At 49.2% G+C, this 19,998-nt stretch overlaps 1 protein-coding gene across 2 annotated transcripts; it reads right to left on the bottom strand.

Annotated features, from left to right (window-relative positions):
- Positions 1-585: 585 nt before the first annotated feature.
- Positions 586-12,230, bottom strand: HBEGF (heparin binding EGF like growth factor). 2 transcript variants are annotated; one of them, XM_081093019.1, is made up of 6 exons: positions 11,907-12,230; positions 11,528-11,701; positions 8,404-8,584; positions 3,237-3,392; positions 2,369-2,459; positions 586-2,011 (listed from the first exon to the last, which is right to left on the bottom strand). In XM_081093019.1, exons 1-5 carry the CDS (start codon positions 11,950-11,952, stop codon positions 2,387-2,389), a joined length of 630 nt encoding a protein of 209 aa, XP_080949145.1. In that variant the 5' UTR covers positions 11,953-12,230; the 3' UTR covers positions 586-2,011; positions 2,369-2,386. The 2 variants fall into 2 exon arrangements, with proteins under 2 accessions (XP_080949145.1, XP_080949144.1); XM_081093018.1 differs by lacking the exon at positions 2,369-2,459.
- Between the last annotated feature and the right edge of the window lie 7,768 nt (positions 12,231-19,998).

The raw sequence follows: 19,998 nt of genomic DNA on the forward strand, positions 1-19,998 counted from the left end.
GAGGGGCCAAAGAGCCGCATGTGGCTCGCGAGCCACAGTTTGCTGACCATGGGACTAGGGTGATGGCAGTGGCAGTGATGAGAAGTGGCTTCATTTGGCATATATTCTAAAGGTAGGGATTGTAAGACTTGCTGATGGATTGGTTGTAGAGCAGGAGAGGGGAATCAAAGGTGCCTACCTTCCACCAAGAGCAATGCCTGCTTGTATATACAACCAAGGATCAGGCCCTGGGTCCAGGGTCTATTGATTGAATGGGCAGATGTCTTTCCTGGTTACAGCCTATGTGAAAGATCTATTCTCTTTCATGTCAAAGGTAGTGTAATATAAGTTATTTAGACAAATAATTGGATTCAGACTATCCATCCCGGCTGTCATTTAAAAACTGTGTATCATTAGGCAAGTTACATAACCTCTCTGAACCCCCTTTTGCAAAAATGGGACAATAGTAGTACCTCCATCACAGGGTTGTGGGGGATACTAAGATAGTATACATAAACAGGCCTAGTGTAGATCTAATATTGAATCAGGACTTAGAAAATACCTATGTCAAACTAATTCCCAGTTAAAACAAGCAGACAGAAGACTATGGAATAAGGGTTATCTTTATTTGAATTGCAAAGTACAAATATGAACCAGTTTTGGAAATATAGTTGTAACAGTTCAGAAATGGCACCAGAAACTTCCAGAAGGGACCATGAAAGCATACGTTTGTAGTTTTGGTGAGGTGGGTGGGTTCACACAAAAGCCATCCTCACCTCCAATCTTCTCTGTAGCAATTGATAGGTTATCAATTACCAAGAACAGTCAGCTCCAATGTTTCCTGTTCCTCCTCAGCCTTTTTTCCCACTAATACCTCTTTCGATTATCACCTGCTGCACTGACCCCTTCTTGGAGTAGCACCAGAAGAATGGCAGGAGTAAGAGAAATGTCTTGACACAAGGGAGAGTGAGATCCCACTCTGTGGGCCTGAGGTTATAGAGGGTAGGGGGTTAGGAAAGCTGCAAGCATGGAAGCCCAACCTCTTCTGAGATTTGGCAGGGAGAGAACACGGGGAAACACCGATATCTGTTACACTTTGACATCAGCACCTTGGGCTTTCAGAACACAAACGGTAGACAAAATCGCCTAGGCAAGACTGCAGTCCAACTCATAGAGTGGAGCTGACAAAGTTAACTCCTACATCCTGACCATACAGACCGCCCCCTGTGGCACTCTGATCGTGGAAGATCTGTGGAAATGTGGACAGACAATGGATGACAGATGGGTCATAGAGCCACCTCAGATTTGTGGCAGAAGATAGTGATGCTGAGCCAAGTGGTAGGGGGATGCGGGGTAGAAGGCCAGGAAATTGCCAACGTTAACAGTCTAGGCACTTGAAATATTATTGTTAGATTGTTAAAAACTAAATAAATTAACATACATAGAATAAAATAAATATATAATTTAAGAGGCATTTTACAAACAAACAAACAAAAAATAGTTGTTATTTTTCCATTTGGGTAGAAGTCCCAAAATTCAGAGTTCTCAGGCTTGTGGTATTTCACAGTTAGCTCATCAAATCCAGCGCTGTAGGGTCCAAATGGCAGATCCCTTGGTGACTACTTGAGTCCGTGGCTTTTCAATCTTTGTTACTTTCTTCCAGTCCACAAATCTTTCCTTCTTCCTCTCCTTTTTTTTTTCTTTCAGTCAAAGATCCTGGAGCATATGGAATTAACTGGCATCTTAATCCAGAAGACAAGTGGTTAAACAAACTTTATAGGGTTAAGTGGGGTTTGGTGAAGGGGAATCAGAAGAGCATGAAGGTCCCTCACTTTTGCTTCCTTCTGACCCAGATCCCATTGGACATATTCTGTTTGGCACTTGAAGGCTCTGATAAAGCAATACTGGGAGGCCCAATCTGGACGGCAACTGGGGATGAGGGAGTCTTCATGGCTGGTTGTGAAGTCCTTCCCCTCTGCAGAGTCTGTGATCAGCTTGTGTCTTCTCAGAGGTAGCAGTCCCCAGCTGATTCCTAAAGAACAAGAGGAAGAACTTTAAAGCTGGATCCAGTCTTAAAGGTTCTTAAGAGTCTCCTAGATCCAGTCTTAATAAGTGGAAAGATCCTCTGGGAGAGGGTGGGGAGGGTGGTGAGGAGAGGGGATGAGGGCTGGAAATGCTGTCCTCTCAGGCATCTCTCTTGGGTCTCTCTCTAGCAACTTTCACCCTTAGTGGAGATGAACTACTGACAGCCTTTTTGACAACAATTCTGCAATGGGACACTAACTCTACAGTAGCCTGCCCTCCCAGGTCAAGAGAAGAATTCAGTATGCCTTGAAACAGATCCAGGGAAGGTGGTGATGGTGCCATGGGGCAAAGAATGGACCATTACCTTGAGCACAGGTCTCTCTCAGTGGGAAGTAGTCATGCCCAACTTCACTTTCTCTTCATTTTCCACATCATAACCTCCTCTCCTATGGTACCTGAGGAAGGTTAAGTTTTGTGAGCAACCTCTGCCGCTACAACAGGACGCAGGTCCCAGAAAGAGTCCTTCTGAAGGGTGCTGTCATGGTGGTTCCACCCACTACTTGGAAAAGCCCAGAGGGATGGCAGCCCTACAGGCGTCTGATCAAAGGTCCAACTATGCCAAGGAACCCAAACTGACACTAACAGCAGCAGGCTACAACTTGCTAAGAAATTTACTCTTCTCTTATATAATCCTCACAGCACCCTGTGAGGTAGGTGGACAGAGATTACAATCACTCAAAGACTACAACCCTCTACATTGGTCCAGGTCTCACAACAAATGAGTTATGCTGCTTGAAAATGAGCACAGAGTGCTTGGTAGGTCTCCCCCAACCGAGAACATAACCTGGATTGGAAGCATGGCCTGAGGGCCAAATGCCTCAGGCTTGCAGGATATACCAATAGCACTACCCATGCCAAACCACACACTAGAACAAAGCCAGGAGAAAGAACTGTGTGGAGAGGTGGCTCCATGGGTGGGTTACCAGGTCTGCTGTGAGCAGCAGGACCTGCTATGGCCTGGTGAGTTTTGCCCTTGGCTGTAGACACTGGACTCGTGTCAAACCAGAGAAGTCAGGTCCTTGGAGAACCTGTCCTTGGAATGCAATCAGAATCCTAGCCCAGAATTTGGGGAGGTTGGAGGGCTTATGTGGTCACCAGGCAGAAGACCTGGGAGGAAGACAAGGAATGGAAGTGATTTGCAGAAACAGCCTGCAGGGGCCCCCAATACTCACCTAAACATGAGAAGCCCCACAATGACGAGCAGACAGACAGATGACAGCACCACAGCCACCACAGCCAGGATGGTTGTGTGGTCATAAGTAGACAAGCGATTTTCCACCGGGAGACTCAGCCCATGGCACCTCTCCCCGTGGTAACCCAGGTGGCAACTGGTTCAAGACAGAACAAAGCACAGATGAGGTTATTAGTTTGGCCTTTCACTTTTGTCAACGGCCCACCTGCATGAGCCAAATCCCACTCCTCACACCCTCATGGTCCCTAACCATTATCCCTGCCCTCTATCCTTCTCCAGTACGGACTCTTTACAGGCCCCTCTGGGGGCTCCATCGCTTTCCTCCCCCGCTTCGCACCCCCCTTCACCAATCCCTCCGATTCCCTGGCCTGAGATTCCTGCTCCAGGCAGGGAAAAAGGAGGGAGGACTTCAAGCTCTCAGCTAGATGTGTTCCACGTGTGGATGATTTATTGCACGTGTGGAAGATGGCCTGTTTAAGCCGGTCAAGAGGACTTAATCATCAGAGCCGGTGGGTTGAACCGAGGAGATTCAGTATCGCTCCCTCTAGGGAGGCCCCTCAACACTCTGACCCAGAAATAAACCCGGCCTTCCCCATCAATGCTTCCCGAGTTCAGTCCCTCTCAGCCACTGCCCAGCCTATTAATAGGTCCCATGCCTTTGCCAGGAGTCACTTTTCTCAAGTTCTCTTCAATTAACTCCCAGCTCTCCCTGGGTGCAGAGTCCAACTTGAGAGGCCTTTGGCCTCTGAACACTGGGCTATGGGGACAAAGCAAACAAACCAAGGTAACATTGTGCCCAGCTGTCCTGCCAGAGCGTGGAAGAATGTCAAAAACAAACCCCTGGCTCTTCTCACTTTAGAAATAAATCAGATGGCAACTGCTTCTTCTAACACAAAGCATTTCCTGGAAGCTCTTAGGAAGACTCGGAAGCGCTTACAATTGAACAAGCACGTTTCCGTCCCTTCCTTACTCTGAGCACCGGGAGATCCTTTGATGTAGGTAGGAATGCCATGGCACGCAGCAGGGCAGAGCTGCTTTCCCCATGGGCTGCAGAGGGCAGAGGTGTGGACTAGATGGTCTGACTCTGAGCTCCGTGTGCTGCCAAAAGTTAAACAACTAGCATGCAGGAGAGCTAAGACGAGAAACCAGTCTTGGCAGATTCCAAATTCATAAACAGTGCAAGTTACCCCAGGAAAATACACATGTGATGGGTTGATGGGTTCCTAGGGCTGTTGGGCCCTGCTCTCTGACTGTTACTGTTATTATTACTGTTGCTGTTATTGTTATTATTAACTTAAATAATAAATAAGCCAGGTGCTCTGCTAATTTCTTTACAAGGATCATTTCATTTAACCTTAAAAACATCTCTATGAAGTAGGAATTACTCTCTCCATTTTAAAGATGACGAGACTGAGGCTTAACTTCTTAGCTAAGGTTACACAGCTAGAGAGTGGTAAAGGCAGGATTCAATCCAGCAGTTTGGATGACTTCAGATACTTGCTCTCCCAGAGGGAGGAAAGCTGAAGTTGAGCCTGTTTTTCACTTGCAGCCTATCATTCAAACCCCACAGGTAGTTACTCAGATGATAGAAATAAAGCTTGGCCTCAGGGTCCTGCAATCCAGTTACATAATCCTTCCACCCCTCCCACCACCCTGAGTCAAAAGGATAATAATGTAAACATCCTATTACCGACCTCCCCCTCCCTTGGCTGCAGACTCCTGGCTTCCCCAGGGAAGGAGGGAGGATGAGTGCATTCCAAACACCCCAGGGTGGGGGCAAGATTGTGTGTCTTCTCCAGAGCCAGAGAGTGGGTGCTCCATCAGACTGGGACATGACCCTCCTACCCATGTCTGTGACCCATTTCAGAGCTTGTATTACAACACAAGCAAGAACCCCCTAGGGTCCAGAGACATCTTCCAAACTGGGTTTCTCCACCTCTACTCCAGGAGGTGGAGGGGGCACCATTGGTGCAGGGGGCTCAGAATACCTGAGTTCCAGACTGGCTCTGCTGCTACTTCTACCCAGGCAATCTTGGGCAGTTACGTTTACCTTTCAGAGCATTGGTTTTCTCATGTAAAATACAGGAATAATGCCCAGCTGGCATGGCTCAGTGGTTGAGCGTCGACCTATGAATCAGGAGGTCATGGTTCGATTCCTAGTCAGGGCACAAGCCTGGGTTGTGGGCTAATCCCCAGTGTGGGACATGCAAGAGGCAGCAGATCAATAATTCTCTCTCATCATTGATGTTTCTATCTCTCTCCCTCTCCCTCTTGCTTCCTCTCTGAAATCAATAAAAATATTTTTTTAATGTATTTATTGATTTTTTACAGAGAGGAAGGGAGAGAGATAGAGAGTTAGAAACATCGATGAGAGAGAAGCATCGATCAGCTGCCTCCTGCACACGCCCTACTGGGGATGAGCCTGCAACCCAGGTATATGTCCTTGACCGGAATCGAACCTGGGACCCTTCAGTCCCCAGGCCAATGCTCTACCCAGTGAGCCAAACCAGCTAGGGCAATAAAAATATTTTTTTAAAAAATACAAGAATAATAAATGCCTACTTCACTAGAGTATTGAGAAGATCAAATAATATAGATAAAAGCACTTGATAAGAGGCTAAGTCCCATGTATGTGTGCATTATTATATAGTCAGACTCCAGAGGGTACTGCCCATAGCTGAGGAAGGGGGCACCAAAGTCAGAGGATCCAAAGAGAAGGGGTTTGCCATTCCTTCTCAGCACCTGGCAGTGAGGCAAGTAGAGCCCTCAGGCCTGTCCCCAAGCCAGCTCGGAGCCCTCAACCCAGCTGCTCCCAGGTTTCCTCCAGCCACAGGAAACTTTGCAGCCAGTATCTGGGTCAGCAGCCAGTCAGGAGCCCCAGGAAACTGCTCTTTGAGGGTAACATTTGGCTGGTGACACAAAAGAGTTTTCCTGTGGATGAAGGCCGGGGAGGGCTGGCTTAGGAAGCCAGCTAGCCTCAAGCTCACCACAGCAGCCTGGACACATCCTGTGGTGGTTCCTGGTCTGGAGGCAAGGAGGAGCCACAAAGGGCCCCAGATATAGGTGCCCAGATGTCACATTCCCCCAAACCAAGAGCTCTGCGTCTTCTTGGTGCCTTCTGCCCTGTATACCAAGGGCTGGAGGCAGGAGACAGTCAACCAGAATCCAGCCCCTTGAAAATATGCCTAGGAAGTCTTCAAATCAGATTGCCATTCTCTTCGCCTAGTAAAAGTCTTAAAGACCTCTAGGCTAACAGCTGCCCTCTTTAAAATCCGGCTCAAACTCTGTAAGGATAGACAGGGAAGAAGGATGCCAGCCAACACCCAGGGCAGCCCGGGGACATAAAAAGCATGTTGGACTGGAAGGCAGGCACCTGAGTCCCTGTCCTGTTTCCATCCACTTATTTAGCTGCTGATCTCAGGCAAATCACTTCCTACTTCCTGGCTCCAGTTTCTTCATCTTCCAAGTAGAGATAGTAAGCAATGCCTACCCAGCAGAGAGCTTTTGAGAATCCCATGACCGGACTCTATCTTCCCACCCCCTAGAACAGCTGGCATCACATACATGCTCAACTGGCATCATGTAGGCGTGCAACATACACCTGTTGGGCTCAATTCAAGTTAAATATAAACTTCAGGGCAAAGGAGAGAAGCATCATCATGGTTATCATCACCATCCCTAGGGCCACCGGGGCCCTGCGCACCCTTTAGGTTCTCTGGCTTTAGGTGGCCGGCTGAGGCCAGCTGTCCAGGAGAGCAATCTTACAAGGGTTCTCAGCTGAGCAGTGGAAGTCCATCCACCAACGCCCTGGTCCCATCTGGCCCAGACAGATTCCTGGCCTCAATCCCTCTTGACTACCCTCAGAGTCACTGCCTCCACCCTGTGTTAATGATGCCATTTTAAAAATTTAAGACAAACATTTCCTGCCCTGTCGCAAGGCCTTGGGAAGTATAATGTGGAGACTGTCTATGTCATTCTTAAGCAACCCCCTCCAATACCAAGCTCCTGACAAGGATGTTATAGGAGAGGACACACAAGTGACTGTGGACAAGGTGGGGAGTAAGTCTGTCTGCCACTTGCCAAGTACAGGGCAGCATGGCTATGTGAGATCAGACGGGATGAGGAAGTTTTAAAAAGCCAAGGGATCTTCACCAAGATGCCAGGCAGCCAGGCTTCTTGACAGGTTGGGAGGTGGTGTGCACCCAGCAGTCTCCTGGCCCTGTCCAGAGTCTCCTCGGTCACAGAGCCTGCCTCCCCATAGGGCCTCATGCCCAGCAGGAGAGAGTGGATGTTTACTGCCTGACGCGGGTGTTGGCCTCAGGCACACTGGCGACATTATGCCTGCCAGAGAGCATGGCAGTGCCGTCATCCCTGAGGGGTTGCCAAGACAGCCGTTTTCTGGGCATGGCCTGACAGATCAGCTGGGGAACCCATGGCCCCTCCACCCACAACCCTGCCTAGGGAAGGGTGGTGCTGCCTGACTGGGGGCTGATGTCTACTGGATTGGGCTCCACTTCCTGTTAATCTTGCACAAAGGAAGTGTTCTCCCACCCCATGACCAAAGGCCAATACCCACCATGTGCCCTACCTCCTGGCCCTTGCTGGGGGAAGGGGGAGAAAAAGGGGAGGCGAGGTTTCTCCCCACTCCCATGAGGATCACTCTCTGTGCAGTCCTACCATGCCTTAGACTCAACCCACATTAGCTCATTCATGTGCACACGTGTTCAAGGGCACACATGCCTGCACAGCATGTGTCCAAATGTACCGTATACCTGCCTGCAGGGCCTAGGAAAGGAGGCTACAGGAGCACTGCTCCACCCAGAAATACCCCATCTGGAGTAGGCATGAGGCAGGGAATGAAGGACCTGTCTTCAGGTGTCGGCTCTCCTAGCCACATGCTTATTTCTGAGCAAGCAGGAAATGACCCCAAGGATGAAAGAACGTCACAGACCCACACCACAGGAAATTGCATCCTATGCGGGGGATGCCCCTTCCTCTAACTAAAAATATTTCCCTTCCTCCCAACTTCCGCCCCAAGGTTGAGAAGAAACTGGGTGGAATTATGAATTCAAGGAACAGTGACAACTAGGAACAGCCACGTGGCTGACAAGAGCGGGCTGAGCATCAGCCTGGGGGCAGGAACTCACATGCAGGATGGAGCCCGGAGCTCCTTCACATATTTGCATTCTCCATGGATGCAGAAGTCCTTGTATTTCCTAAGACACGGGTCTCTCTTCTTTCCCAACCCCTTTTTGCCTTTCTTCTTTCTTTTCCCACGCTCTTCCTTGCTGGGTGTGGCCAGAGCTTGTGGCTTGGAGGAGAAAGGAGCTGCAGGAGAAAAGTACTCTGTTAAGTCTTTGACCTCCCCCCACCAACCCCTACAGAGAAAGAATCAGAATAGCACAGCATCTGGAAGGAGAATGTACTCTTTGATCCCACCTGAAGTCAGAAGCCTGGGGAGGCCCATTGGCTCAGAACCTCCCAAGAGCTGAAGAAAAGAGTGGGCAGAAAAACCAGAAAGTGGTGGAAGAAGTAGAGTCTCATGGGGTCCCAAGGAAGGCATTTCACAACTTCCGTTTAAGAACTTCATTCCAAGAAGGATGCTAGCTTCTGTTGAGTAACTGCAACTGATGGGACAATTCTACCAACCTCGCCCCCATCCCACTGTCCATCCCCATCTCCTATTGTCCCATGCCAACCTGGTTCTCTGTTGGCCTTAAATCAACCTCATTTCCTGATGCTGCGCTCAGCGCTCACTTGCAGGAAGACCATGTCAGAGATAAAACTGCTTCTGGAGAAGGTTCTTGGAGGGTTGTTTTTTTGGGGGGCGGGGGGGGGGTTCCTAAAATAAGAACAGTGCCCATGTCCAGGTGGACTCCTCTAGGGTACCTGTTAGCACCGGGGTACCATGAGCTTAGCAAGTAAGCCATCCCTGTTCAGGGCCTTGCTGTTTTTACTTCAAGCAAAATATCTGTCCTGCTCTGTGCCCTTTGCAGCTCACCACTTCTCTCATAGGCCCATTTACATTTATCTCCAAATGCCCTGGCTCTCTAGGATAGGGAGGACAGTGTGTAGAAGGGATAGAAAGATAAAAAGTAAGGGACTATCCAGAAGGAACTGAAACAACGATGATTCTCCCATTCTTTCACACTTCAAAAGGGAAAAACCACCTCACACAGACATCCAGCTGGGACTGACACCAGTCCCCCCTCTTCCCTACGCCCATCAGCCCAGGGGTCTGACACCAGTCCCCCCTCTTCCCTGCCCCCAGCTGGAAAAAAGGTGCCCACTGTCCATGGCTGTAGCTAAGTATCTGGCAGACAGGTGAGCATCAAACGTGAGACTGGAGATCCAGGATACTCAAGCTGGAAATGACGTCAAAGAATATTATGGCTTTCCACACTGGCTGGTGTGGCTCAGTTGGTTGAGCGTCATCCTATGCACTGAAGGGCAAGCAGTTCAATTCCCCACCAGAGCATGTGCCCAGGTTGCAGGTTTGATCCCAGTCAGATGGTGTACACGGGGCAATTGATCAATGTTTTTCTCTCACATCAATTCATTCTCTTCTCTCTCTCTCTCTCTTTCTCTCTCTCTCTCTCCCTTCTTATCTCTCTAAAATCAATAAAAACACTTTAAAGGGGAAAAAAAAGAATATCATGGCTTTCCATTTCAAGTGAAAAACTTGAGGTTCCCAAAGGCAGTGACTTGCCCAAGATCATACAAAGTCATATAGGGTTTGAATTAGAAGCATAATCTCTGGACTCCGTACCCAGGGCTCCTTCCCAATACACCAAGCTGCCTCACACACTCCTGTCCCCTCCCCCAGACAAGTCTAGAGCACCTGGGATGCTGAGCCAGGAATGAGACAATAAATGGGCTCTGACGCCAGCAGGCCTGTGCTCTAATTTCAGCCATGTGAACTCAGGTAAATCACTTAATCTCTCTGATTCTTGGGATTCTTGATAAAAAGTGAACAGTAAGAGTTCCCATCTCAGAGGATTGTTATAAGGATTAATTAACCCACAATGACATGTTGAGTGCCTAGAACACAGTACGCACTTAATAAAAGATGCCCAGACAACCCAGTGACCAGAGCTGTGGTGAAATTGAGGCAGATAACCCAAGCCAATCAGAGAGGCGAAGGAAAGAGTGACAGGGTGACAACCTGTCTCCTGCCAGGCAGAGGGAGCCATGAGTCAGGTCTGCAGAGGTATGAGGAGCAGGCATGTGGGTGGAGGGTGAGTCACAGCCCAGCTCACCCAGCCTAGGAGGTGAGGGCCAGGAGCATTCAGGGGTGACCAGAAAGGTCCACTGTGAGAGGATGAAGAGTGGGAGTCCAGGTTCAGCTTTGCAGCAGACCCTTGATTTAGACAACGCAGATACAGCACCTAAGGGAAGCGCTGGATAAGGAGGGAGGAGGGTGGCTCAGGGCGGGGCTAGAGCAGGTGGGTATCTTTCCAACCATATATAGTCATTCCGGTCCTCCAGGGCTCAGTCCCTGCTCCGCCCTCAAGAATTGCTGCAGGTGGCTGGGTCCGGGATGTGGGCAATGTCAGAGGCTCTGGATTCTGCCCCATCTGCACCAATACTCAGCCACAGCCACATCTGCTGTTTGGAGGATCCCACTGGGCCCTTCCTCCCTTGGAGTTTCTCTCAGGGACTCAAGGTGGCCAGGAAGTCTCCAGGTTTGGGGGAGGATTTGTAGGCACTAAGCATTTCAATACAGCTCCCTAGGGACCCAGTGCTCCTCACTCATAGCCTCCCCAGGAGGTGCTGGCTTCACCCCGGGAGACCAACAGTTTCTCATTCCCCGCTGTTTCCCCAGCCTGGAGACAGGTGGATGGAGGAGCGTCACACTGCACACCTACTATGTGCCTACCATCTCCACACCTGTTATTTTCTACAGTAATAGTCATTGGATGTGGGAATTAGGGCTTATGCCCATTTTTACATAGAAACTCTAGGGAAAGCATCTCAATCATTTCTTGTGCCTACCACCCGGCATACCTCAGAGGAATGGACAGACCCCAAACACCTTGCCTGTTTCAAGGTACCCAGAAGAACAGCAACTTGGAATATGGGAACCAAGAGCAAGAAAGAGAGGGGTCCATATTCCAGGATCCATCAGTAAGCTTGCCAGGCCGAGCAGCTTTTCCTTGAAGTCTTCCATAAATACCCCAAACCCACAGGTGCCCAAACAACAAGAATCCTGGGTCTGCTTATTCTTCACCTGCCCACCAGGGTTTGAGGATGGGCAGCTCCCACACCCACCTCTGAAAAGATCCAGGTCGGCCCCTTCTAAGTCCAGGACTTCCCGGCCTCTGACGCCTCCGGGGGGCAGCAGCTGGTCCGTAGAGTCAGTGGGAGATCCCAGGTTGCTGGTTCCACCCGCCAGCCCTCTCCGAAGCCGCTCCAGGCTCTCTCCGGTCACCAACGCCGAGAGCACTGCGAGGGAAGGGGCGAGGCCGCATCAGACCCTCCGCCCAGACCCCGGGTCGCCACACGATGCCAGCGCCCGCCTGCCAGGGTGCACGGGCCCCACCAAGTGGCCCACGCCGGGGACGCTGCAGCGACCTTCCCCCGGTACCCCCAGCAGAGCGTCCCCATCCCCCCGCCCCCAGACCTCCGGGGGCGTCGGCAGCCCTCTTACCTGCAGCTAGAAAGAGCTTCAGCACCACCGACGGCAGCAGCTTCATGTTCCCGGACCCAGCGGAGGCTACGAGGCAACAATCACTTTGGAGGCAGCGGCCCCTGGGCGCTGGCACAGGAACTGGGGCGGGAGGAGCGCAGGAGATTCCGTGGGGCACGGTCGCCGCCGGCCTTTGGGTGCAAGCCTTGCGGGAACCTGCGCGGAGCTAGCGGCCGCTGGGCTTCGGTCTGCTCCCTCGGTCAGTCCGCGCGTCCGTCCGCCCGTGCCCCTGCGCTTCGGTCAGGGTGGCCTGCAACGTGATGCGTGCGGCTCCTTCGGTCGACTGAGCGCTGCCAGCGCGCGGCCGGGAATAAGGCTCGGGGAGGCGCCGACGCTCCGCCCCGCCCCGCCCGCGCCATGCCCTCCCCTCCCCCTCCCGCGCTGGGACATCGCCCGGCTCCCGGCGCCTGCAGAGGAGCCCCCGACCCGGCGGGCGCGACGGGGAAGGGGGCGGGAGTAGGGGCGGCGCTCACATTTTTTGAGACCAGGCCAGGGCAGCCAGGGCCTGACTGTGGGTAAGACTGGTGACCGGCAGGTGGCGGGAACCAGTTCCTACCTTTCCCCGAACCCTTGCCGCGCTGCAGCCTTGTCACCGCTGAGCTGAGTTCTGTTGCTGGACACCCCTCTTTCCTTCCCTTCTCCCAGGCCCAGTCCCTAAGGCCTCCCTGCTCCAAACCAGGGCTCCCCGCCATGTCAGCTTCTGAGTTTTGGAAACTCGCTTCTTTGCCTACTAACACTGTAAGTAGTAAGTAATAATACATTGATTTATCATTTAAAAAGTAGACACATCAATGCCAGCAGATCTCATGAGCCCCAGAGTAACCGGAGTTGCAATTGCAGGCGCTTGGTGTCAATCCAGCCAAAGCAAAGGAGGTTAGGACTCTTCCAGCCAGGGAGCGGCTCCCGGCATCTTTCCCCTAGAGGACACAGTATCCATTAGGATTTTTGAACTATGGGTTATAATTCCCAGGCTTCTGGGATTGGACAACACAGGCTATGAAACAAGCCTCATACTTTTCCTTGCCTTTGAATATCACCTTCTTCCCCAACATAAAAATTGAGCCCACTCCTGCAGGACCAAGCTAGCTAGCCTAGGGTTGCTTTGTTCAATAGGTGCCAGGAGATTGATGTGTTTCACTTCCAACCTTTTTACTGTGACTAGGGTCTTCTGAAGTCAATGTCCTGACCCAAAGAAATGACTCTCAGTAGGTAATTCAGCTCGTAGGGACGTGCTGGGAAGGGATTTGTATGACACTGGGCTGGGTTGGCATTCAGAGCCCTCAAATTGTGCCAGAATGCGCTGCTTCCGCCCATGTGTAGGGATAAAAACAGGCCTGCTATTTATACATCGTCTATCCGACTGTCCCTCTCCATCCCCACTTTTGCAGGGGTCAATCAGGCTCTGCCCTCTCAACCTGCCCCGGGCAGCCCTCCCAGCCTAGGTTCTAAGGGGCACTGGAATTACTACAGCCCTAAATTGGAATCCTGCCTTCTCTACTTTCTGACTTTGGACAAGTTATTTAATCTCACTGAGCCTCAGTTTCCACACCTCTGAAAAGGGGATAACAGTAATAATATTAGCACCTACTTTGGAGAGGAGGTTTTTGAAGATTGAACAAGGGAACACATATAAAGCAGTTAGTATAGTGCCAGGCATATTATAAACTCTCAATAACTGTGACATTATCATCATCATCATCATCATCATCATCATCATCATCACTAAGCATGCCACCTTGATCACTCCATTCCCTTAGAGGCCTCTTTTCTCCCTTTGCTCCGCTGTATGTGGTGCCATGCTGTGGTTGGACTGGTTTCAGGTGGAAGCTTAACCTGTCACCTATTTGGCCAAGTGCCACTGTAGAATTACTCCTTTGGGTGATAGGTATTGGGCCTAGGACCTCCGTGGATGGTCACCATGAAGGCCGCACCTTTTTTTTTTCTCCCTCAGCAGCTGTCTGATCACCTGCTTCCCCCAAACAAAGCCACCTTGGGGTCAGGGCTCTCCCCGGGGGCGGGGGGAGGGAAATACTTCCAGACACACAGCCAAGGCACCCACCCTTTCCCTGACCCAAGGCCAGGTTCACACCCTGCTGTCCTGTTCCAGCCTGCCTCTCCCTTTGCGTGCTCTTCCGCCTTCTCACCCCCACATCAGCCTTAGTCCCATTCACAGGGCAACTCCAAGCTTTCATCACACCTGGAAGCCTCACCCCGGCTAGGTTTGTGTGTCAGCCAGGTTTTACCGGAAGGGCCTGGGAAAGAAGACAAAAGGCCTGGAATGTATTGGGGACAGTCACTTCCCCTCTCAGAACATTGAGCATCCAATGACCAAAAAAGAAATTGCAGTTAATGCAGGGACAATCTCATTAACTTGTTTATTCCCAATATTTGCTGAATGCTTTTCAGGCACCAGGGACACAGCAATAAACCAGACAGCCACGGGTGTGCTTTCAAGGAGCTTACATTCTATAATAGGGGAGACAGGCAGGACAAAGTCAATAAAGAAGGAAAAATAGATGCTATGATGACAAGTGCCAAGATGAACGCTAAAATACAATAATGGCCCTGGCCGGTGTGTATAAGTGGTTAGAGCATCAGCTCGAGGACCAAAGAGTCTCAGGTTTGATTTCCGGTCAAGGGCACATACCTGGGTTGCAGATTCTAGCCCCCGCCCCTATGTGGGCGCATGCGGAAGGCAGTCAATCAATGTGCCTCTCTCACATAGATGGTTTTCTCTCTCTCTCTCTCTCTCTCTTTCTTTCCCTGCCCACCCCCTCGCTCTCGCTCTCTCCCTTCCTCCCTCCCTCCCTTCCACTCTTTCTAAAAATCAATGGAAAAAATATCCTCTGGTGAGGATTAACAACAACAGAAAAATACAATTATGTATGTACAACAAAACGATGTGTCCCAATGCTTGGGATGACAATTTAGATTCGGTGACTGATTAGGCAAAAGCTTCTCTGAGCAGGTAACATGTCAGCTGAAGCATGAATAAGAAGAAGGAACCAGATTTGTTGTCATCCCTGGCAAAAGCAGTCCAAGCCATGCAAATAGTGCAAAAGCTAGGTGGGAACAAGTGTGGAGCATTCAAGGAACAGCAAGCAGGCCAGAAAGGGAGGAGGAACAGAAGATAACCTTGGAGCAAAGGCTAGGGACAGATAACAGTGGCTGTCACAGAGCAAGGTAGACATTGGATTTCATGCCCTATCATTGTGACCATCAAGTGAGATGTCAGTGGGGAAGTACAGTTAGGCAGAATTCTTTCATGTCTTCCCCTGCCTGCTCTCTGGCTGTCAGGTGCCGGGGATACACTTCTGAGGAAGCCGAGTCCAGATGGGCCCCTCTACTTTCCTTGCCTATTGACCAGGAGAAAACTGAAACGTGGAGACTTACTGGCCATGGGGCACTGGTGAGCTGAAGGCGTTAGAAACCCTGGCACCTGCCTCCCAGCCCTGCACTGGTTCCCAGGCCTCTGGAGAGCCAGGTCCATGATACTCCGAGAGCCACTAACTGACTCCCTGCTCAGCCATGTGGACCTTGATTTGGGGAGAGCACTCAGAAGCCAGTGGGAGGAACTAGACAAAAGAGGTGCTGGTGACAAGAACCCTTTCAGAGGGAACTCGGAGAGGAACCAGTCGGAGTCTCTTCCCCACTGTGGCTGAGATGTCTACTCTAGTAGGTTGGTTCCCCCACACGTGGCTGTGCATCATAATCACCTGGGAATTTATTAAAGATAAGAAAGCCTGAGCCCCAGCTCAGTCCTCCTAATTCAAGACCTCGTGGGGCGGGGCCCAAGCATTTATACTTTGGGCAAGTAACTCTTCCATTGGCCAGGCTCAGAAGCTAATCGGTCTGCATAGTTAACCAGCATAATGTGTCAGGCATCTGAACAAAATCTGAATCTCTACGGCAGAGGTAGGGGAGCTTTAAGTAAAGACACTTCCCACGTGCTCAGCACTTCACATGCATTATCTTGTGTGGTCCTCCCAACTGTCCTACAACTAGACAACCCTCCCCATTTTAAAGGGTCGAAACTCAAAGGGGTGAATACCAAGGTCACCCTACTAGTAAGAATCTCAGCCTCGATTTCTCTTGGGCTTGTGCTCTTAAGCTCAACATTACCCTGAATAAATGGATGAAGCGACAGCCACCCTCCCCCTGCTTCTAGCAGCAGTAACATCATCAGCTTTACTGAGGCTCCGTGCTCCATCTATCCTGGGGATGAGGGTAAGAATCTGTCTCACAGGCTGGAATGAGGATTAGGTCAGGGCAGCAGGGCAGCCAGTGAAATGGGTACACTCTCAGAAGCCAGACAGCCATGGGCTCAAATTTTGTTTCTGCTATTCTTTTAGCTTTCTAACTTTGGATATGTTATTCAGCTTCTCTGACCTACAGTTTGCTCATCTGCAAAATGAAGATAATAGTAACTATTATTATAGGACTCTTGTATGATTAAATCAGATCATGTGCATAAAGCAGAATATGATGTCTGGCCCATCGTAGTTGCTTACTCAGTGACAGCTGTTATTAAAAACAAATGCTTCTTTCCTTCCTTTCTTCCTTCCTTCCTTCCTTTCTTTCTTTCTCTCTCTCTCTCTCTCTCTCTCTCTCTCTCTCTCTCTCTCTCTCTCTTCCTTTCTTTCTTTCTTCTTTCCTCTTTTCCCCTTTCCTCCCCTCCCCTGCGCTCCCCTCCCTTCCTTCTTCCTCCTCTCCTCTCCTTTCCCTTTCCTTCCTCCCTTCCTTCCTTCCTTCCTTCCTTCCTTCCTTCCTTCCTTCCTTCCTTCCTTCCTTCTTTCCTTCCTTCCAGTGGGAACTTAAATAAGGTTCTGTATTACCCTGGGCCTCAGAACTGAAGTGGTCCTCTCTGCAGATAGATGGCCATGCTGACCGGTGAGATGGGGATCTGCAAGGCAACTCAGAGTTTTGGAAACCTCCACCCAAGAAAGCAACCCTGCCCCACGGCGTGGCTCAGTGGTTGAGCATGATCTATGGACCAGGAGGTCACAGTTCGATTCCCGGTCAGGGCACATGCCCAGGTTGCAGGCTCCAACCCCAGTAGAGGGTGTGCAGGAAGCAGCTGATCAATGATTCCTCTCATTATTGATGTTTCTATCTCTCTTTCTCTATGAAATCAATATATATATATATATGAAGCTACCCTGGCTCAGAGCTCAGAGAGAAGCATGTGCTCCCTGAGGGAGCTGAGTCAGCTGCCTTCTTCCACTAACCAGGAGGAGTGAATCCTAGGCAGACACAGAGCTCTGCTGACTGGGGAGAGGGGTAATGCTTCCATTGAGGATACCTCTATTACCAGGTGGCCATAAGCCAGAGTCACCCAAACTTGGAAGTTCAAGGTAAGAGGTCATTGCTCCTTGCCCCAAGTGGACTTCTCTGACCCCTGCTCTCTCAGGCAATTTTGGAGATGAGCTCAGGCTTGCCCTTTGGAGTCCCTATGAACCTCCTACGCTGCCTGGCGGTAGAACCAGGTAACACTTCATGCATACTTGGGGTCGGACAGGCTCTCATGTCTGATTGCCTAGGGTCAGGATCTATTTGAATAGAATGAAGAGTAGGAGTGGATGAGGTGGGGAGAGTTGAGAGGTTCAGGAACTCTGTCATCCCCAGAGGATGTTGAAGAAGGGCCATGTATAATAATGTACTTGGCTTAGGCCTGGAGTCTAAGCCATCCTCTTCCATTTTGGGGCCCATTCTGTGACTGTGAGGAATCAACAACTCCAGTGCCAGGACTTGGCCACTTGCCCTAGCACTGATGGCTCTCTGTCAGCTGGGAGGGAGCAAGTGACCCCCCACTCACCCATCACACAACCCATCTCCCTCTTCAAGCTTCAGGTTCCTCATATGTAAAATGAGGGGTTGAAACAATTGTTCTGTTTGGGGCACTGGCCGGTGGGTGCCATCCATCACGAATAGTTTGCAGTCATGCTCTGTCAGAAAGCTTGCTGAAGCAATCTTATGTCCATCAGCAGTGGCTGATCTACTACAGGACATGATAGCCTTTTTTCTCTGCGCCTCAGCTTCTTCCTCTGTAAGTGGGGAGACTAACCATCACCTAAAAGGTTCTTGTGACAATTGAAGGAGAAAATGCTTGGCAAAATGGAAAGCTCTACGTAAATAGGTCAGTACTATTATTAACGTCTCTGGGGCTCAACCTTGGAATGAGGTCACAACACATCCTGAACCAAGAATGTGTAAGTTCAGTTTCTCTTAAGAATGTGGTCACAGAGCTGCAGTTTAATAGTTTAGCATTATCCATCTGCTCTTTTTAATAACTGAGGATTCCCTAGTCGGTTTGACTCAGTGAATAGAGCATTGGCTTGCGGACCAAAGGGTCCCAGGTTGGATTCAGGTCAAGGGCAACATACCGTGGTTGCAGGCTCCTCCCCGGCCTGGGCCCTGGTCAGCTCGTGCAGAAGGCAACCAATCGATGTGTTTCTCTCACATCAACGTTTCTCTTTGTCTTTCCCTCGCTCTAAAAAGATCAGTGGAAAAATATCCTCTGGTGAGAATTAATAAGAATAATAATTGAGGGTTGATCTAAGACAGTGGTTCACAAAGGAAGTGATACTGACCCCTAGAGGACATTTAGGAATCTGGGGGAGTTTTTGGTTGTCACTGATTGGGCAGTCCTCAGAGGCATTTGGGGGTGGAAAAGCTGTCAGGCCCACAGAATTAAGAATTGTCCCGCATTCCACACTGCTTTTAAGTGTCCCCTCAGTCATTTAAATGGATGAAAAATGTGATTTTAATTACTTGCACTGAGAATTATCTCTAATGTAAAAAAAAAAAAGCTTTTGCACTGAGTTTTCCAGGAATTAAATTGATGTGAATCGTTCATTTTGGTGTTATATGAATGGCCACACAACACAGCTGTAGCAGTCAGTATTTGTAGCTGTCACATTCACAATAAGTCTGTGCAGATGCAAGCAGTGGGCTACTTCATTGAGATTTCTAGAGTAGTCGTGACCAAGCCTTTGCATATTCAAACATTTTAAATCATTTTCTCTTTTATATTAACTAGGGCATTGACTTTCTTTACAGAGTAAATGTGCAGATAGGATATTATCTGTGAACTTTATTTCAGGATAGTAAGCAAGTATTAACAACATGTCTAAAAAGAAAATATTGATTGTGAAAGGATTGAGAACCACTCACACAAGAGATATTCACATGAAAAGCCTTCCTGTATCCTTTGTAAAAATGCTGTGCTAGATGCTATTACACATAAGGTCCCTGATCAGTGCCTGAATAAAGTGTAATAAATTCTTCATGTAGGTCAGGGTTAAGAAGTTTGACTCATGATTATCTGATATAGACACTTCCTTTTACTAACGAATGACAGGCGTGGAATTCTTGTGTTCCCTTGATGAACTCACTGCCAGGAAGATCACAGTTACGTTTCAGTGCTCATTTGCGGTGATTATCCCTAGCCCAGCATTTTGAAGACCATCATTTCTTTCTTCTCCAATTTGATTTCATAATGGGTGTATTTAATCGTTCTTTAACGTTTACTTGTATCTATGCCTCTTGTTATCTTTAAATCTTTTCTGGAAGTAAGGAGAGTGTAATTAGTGTAAAACTCAAAAGCCACATACGTATGTGGCCACACTGTATGTACCTGCCGTCGCCTTCCCAACACCTCCTCAGTCTGAAAGTCTAGGTCAGAGGTGCCTATTATAATGTTCTAAAATTAGATTGCAATTATGGTTGCGCACTCTGTTAATATATCTTAAAACATTGAATTGTATATACTAAATGGGTGAATTATGTGAAATGTGAATTATATCTTAATAAAGTTGTTTAAAATGGGTGGGAAAAAATAAATCTCAGTTCCTCACTCATAAGCTCAGTGACTGTAGCAAATTACTTAACCTTTCTGAGCCTCAGTTCTTACAATAAAATGGGAATAGCAAAATCTACCTCAAATTTGTGGTAAAATTCTTAACGGTGGTTATTTTGGGGGTAAGGACATTATGAAAATTTTATTTCATGTTCTTTTTACTCTAATGGACATTTTCTGTGTTTTCTAGAACAA

This window comes from Myotis nattereri (assembly GCF_964212035.1).
Source record: "Myotis nattereri genome assembly, chromosome: 5".
NCBI lineage: Eukaryota > Metazoa > Chordata > Mammalia > Chiroptera > Vespertilionidae > Myotis > Myotis nattereri.

Excerpts from the sequence above, each read along its gene's own strand:
- HBEGF (XM_081093018.1), bottom strand. The coding sequence starts at position 11,952 with ATGAAGCTGCTGCCGTCGGTGGTGCTGAAGCTCTTTCTAGCTGCAG. Across the intron at positions 8,585-11,527 it reads CGACCTGGATCTTTTCAGAG|CTCCTTTCTCCTCCAAGCCA; the intron begins GTGGGTGTGGGA and ends TTTCTCCTGCAG. Across the intron at positions 2,012-3,236 it reads GTGGGGCTTCTCATGTTTAG|GAATCAGCTGGGGACTGCTA; the intron begins GTGAGTATTGGG and ends CTTGTTCTTTAG.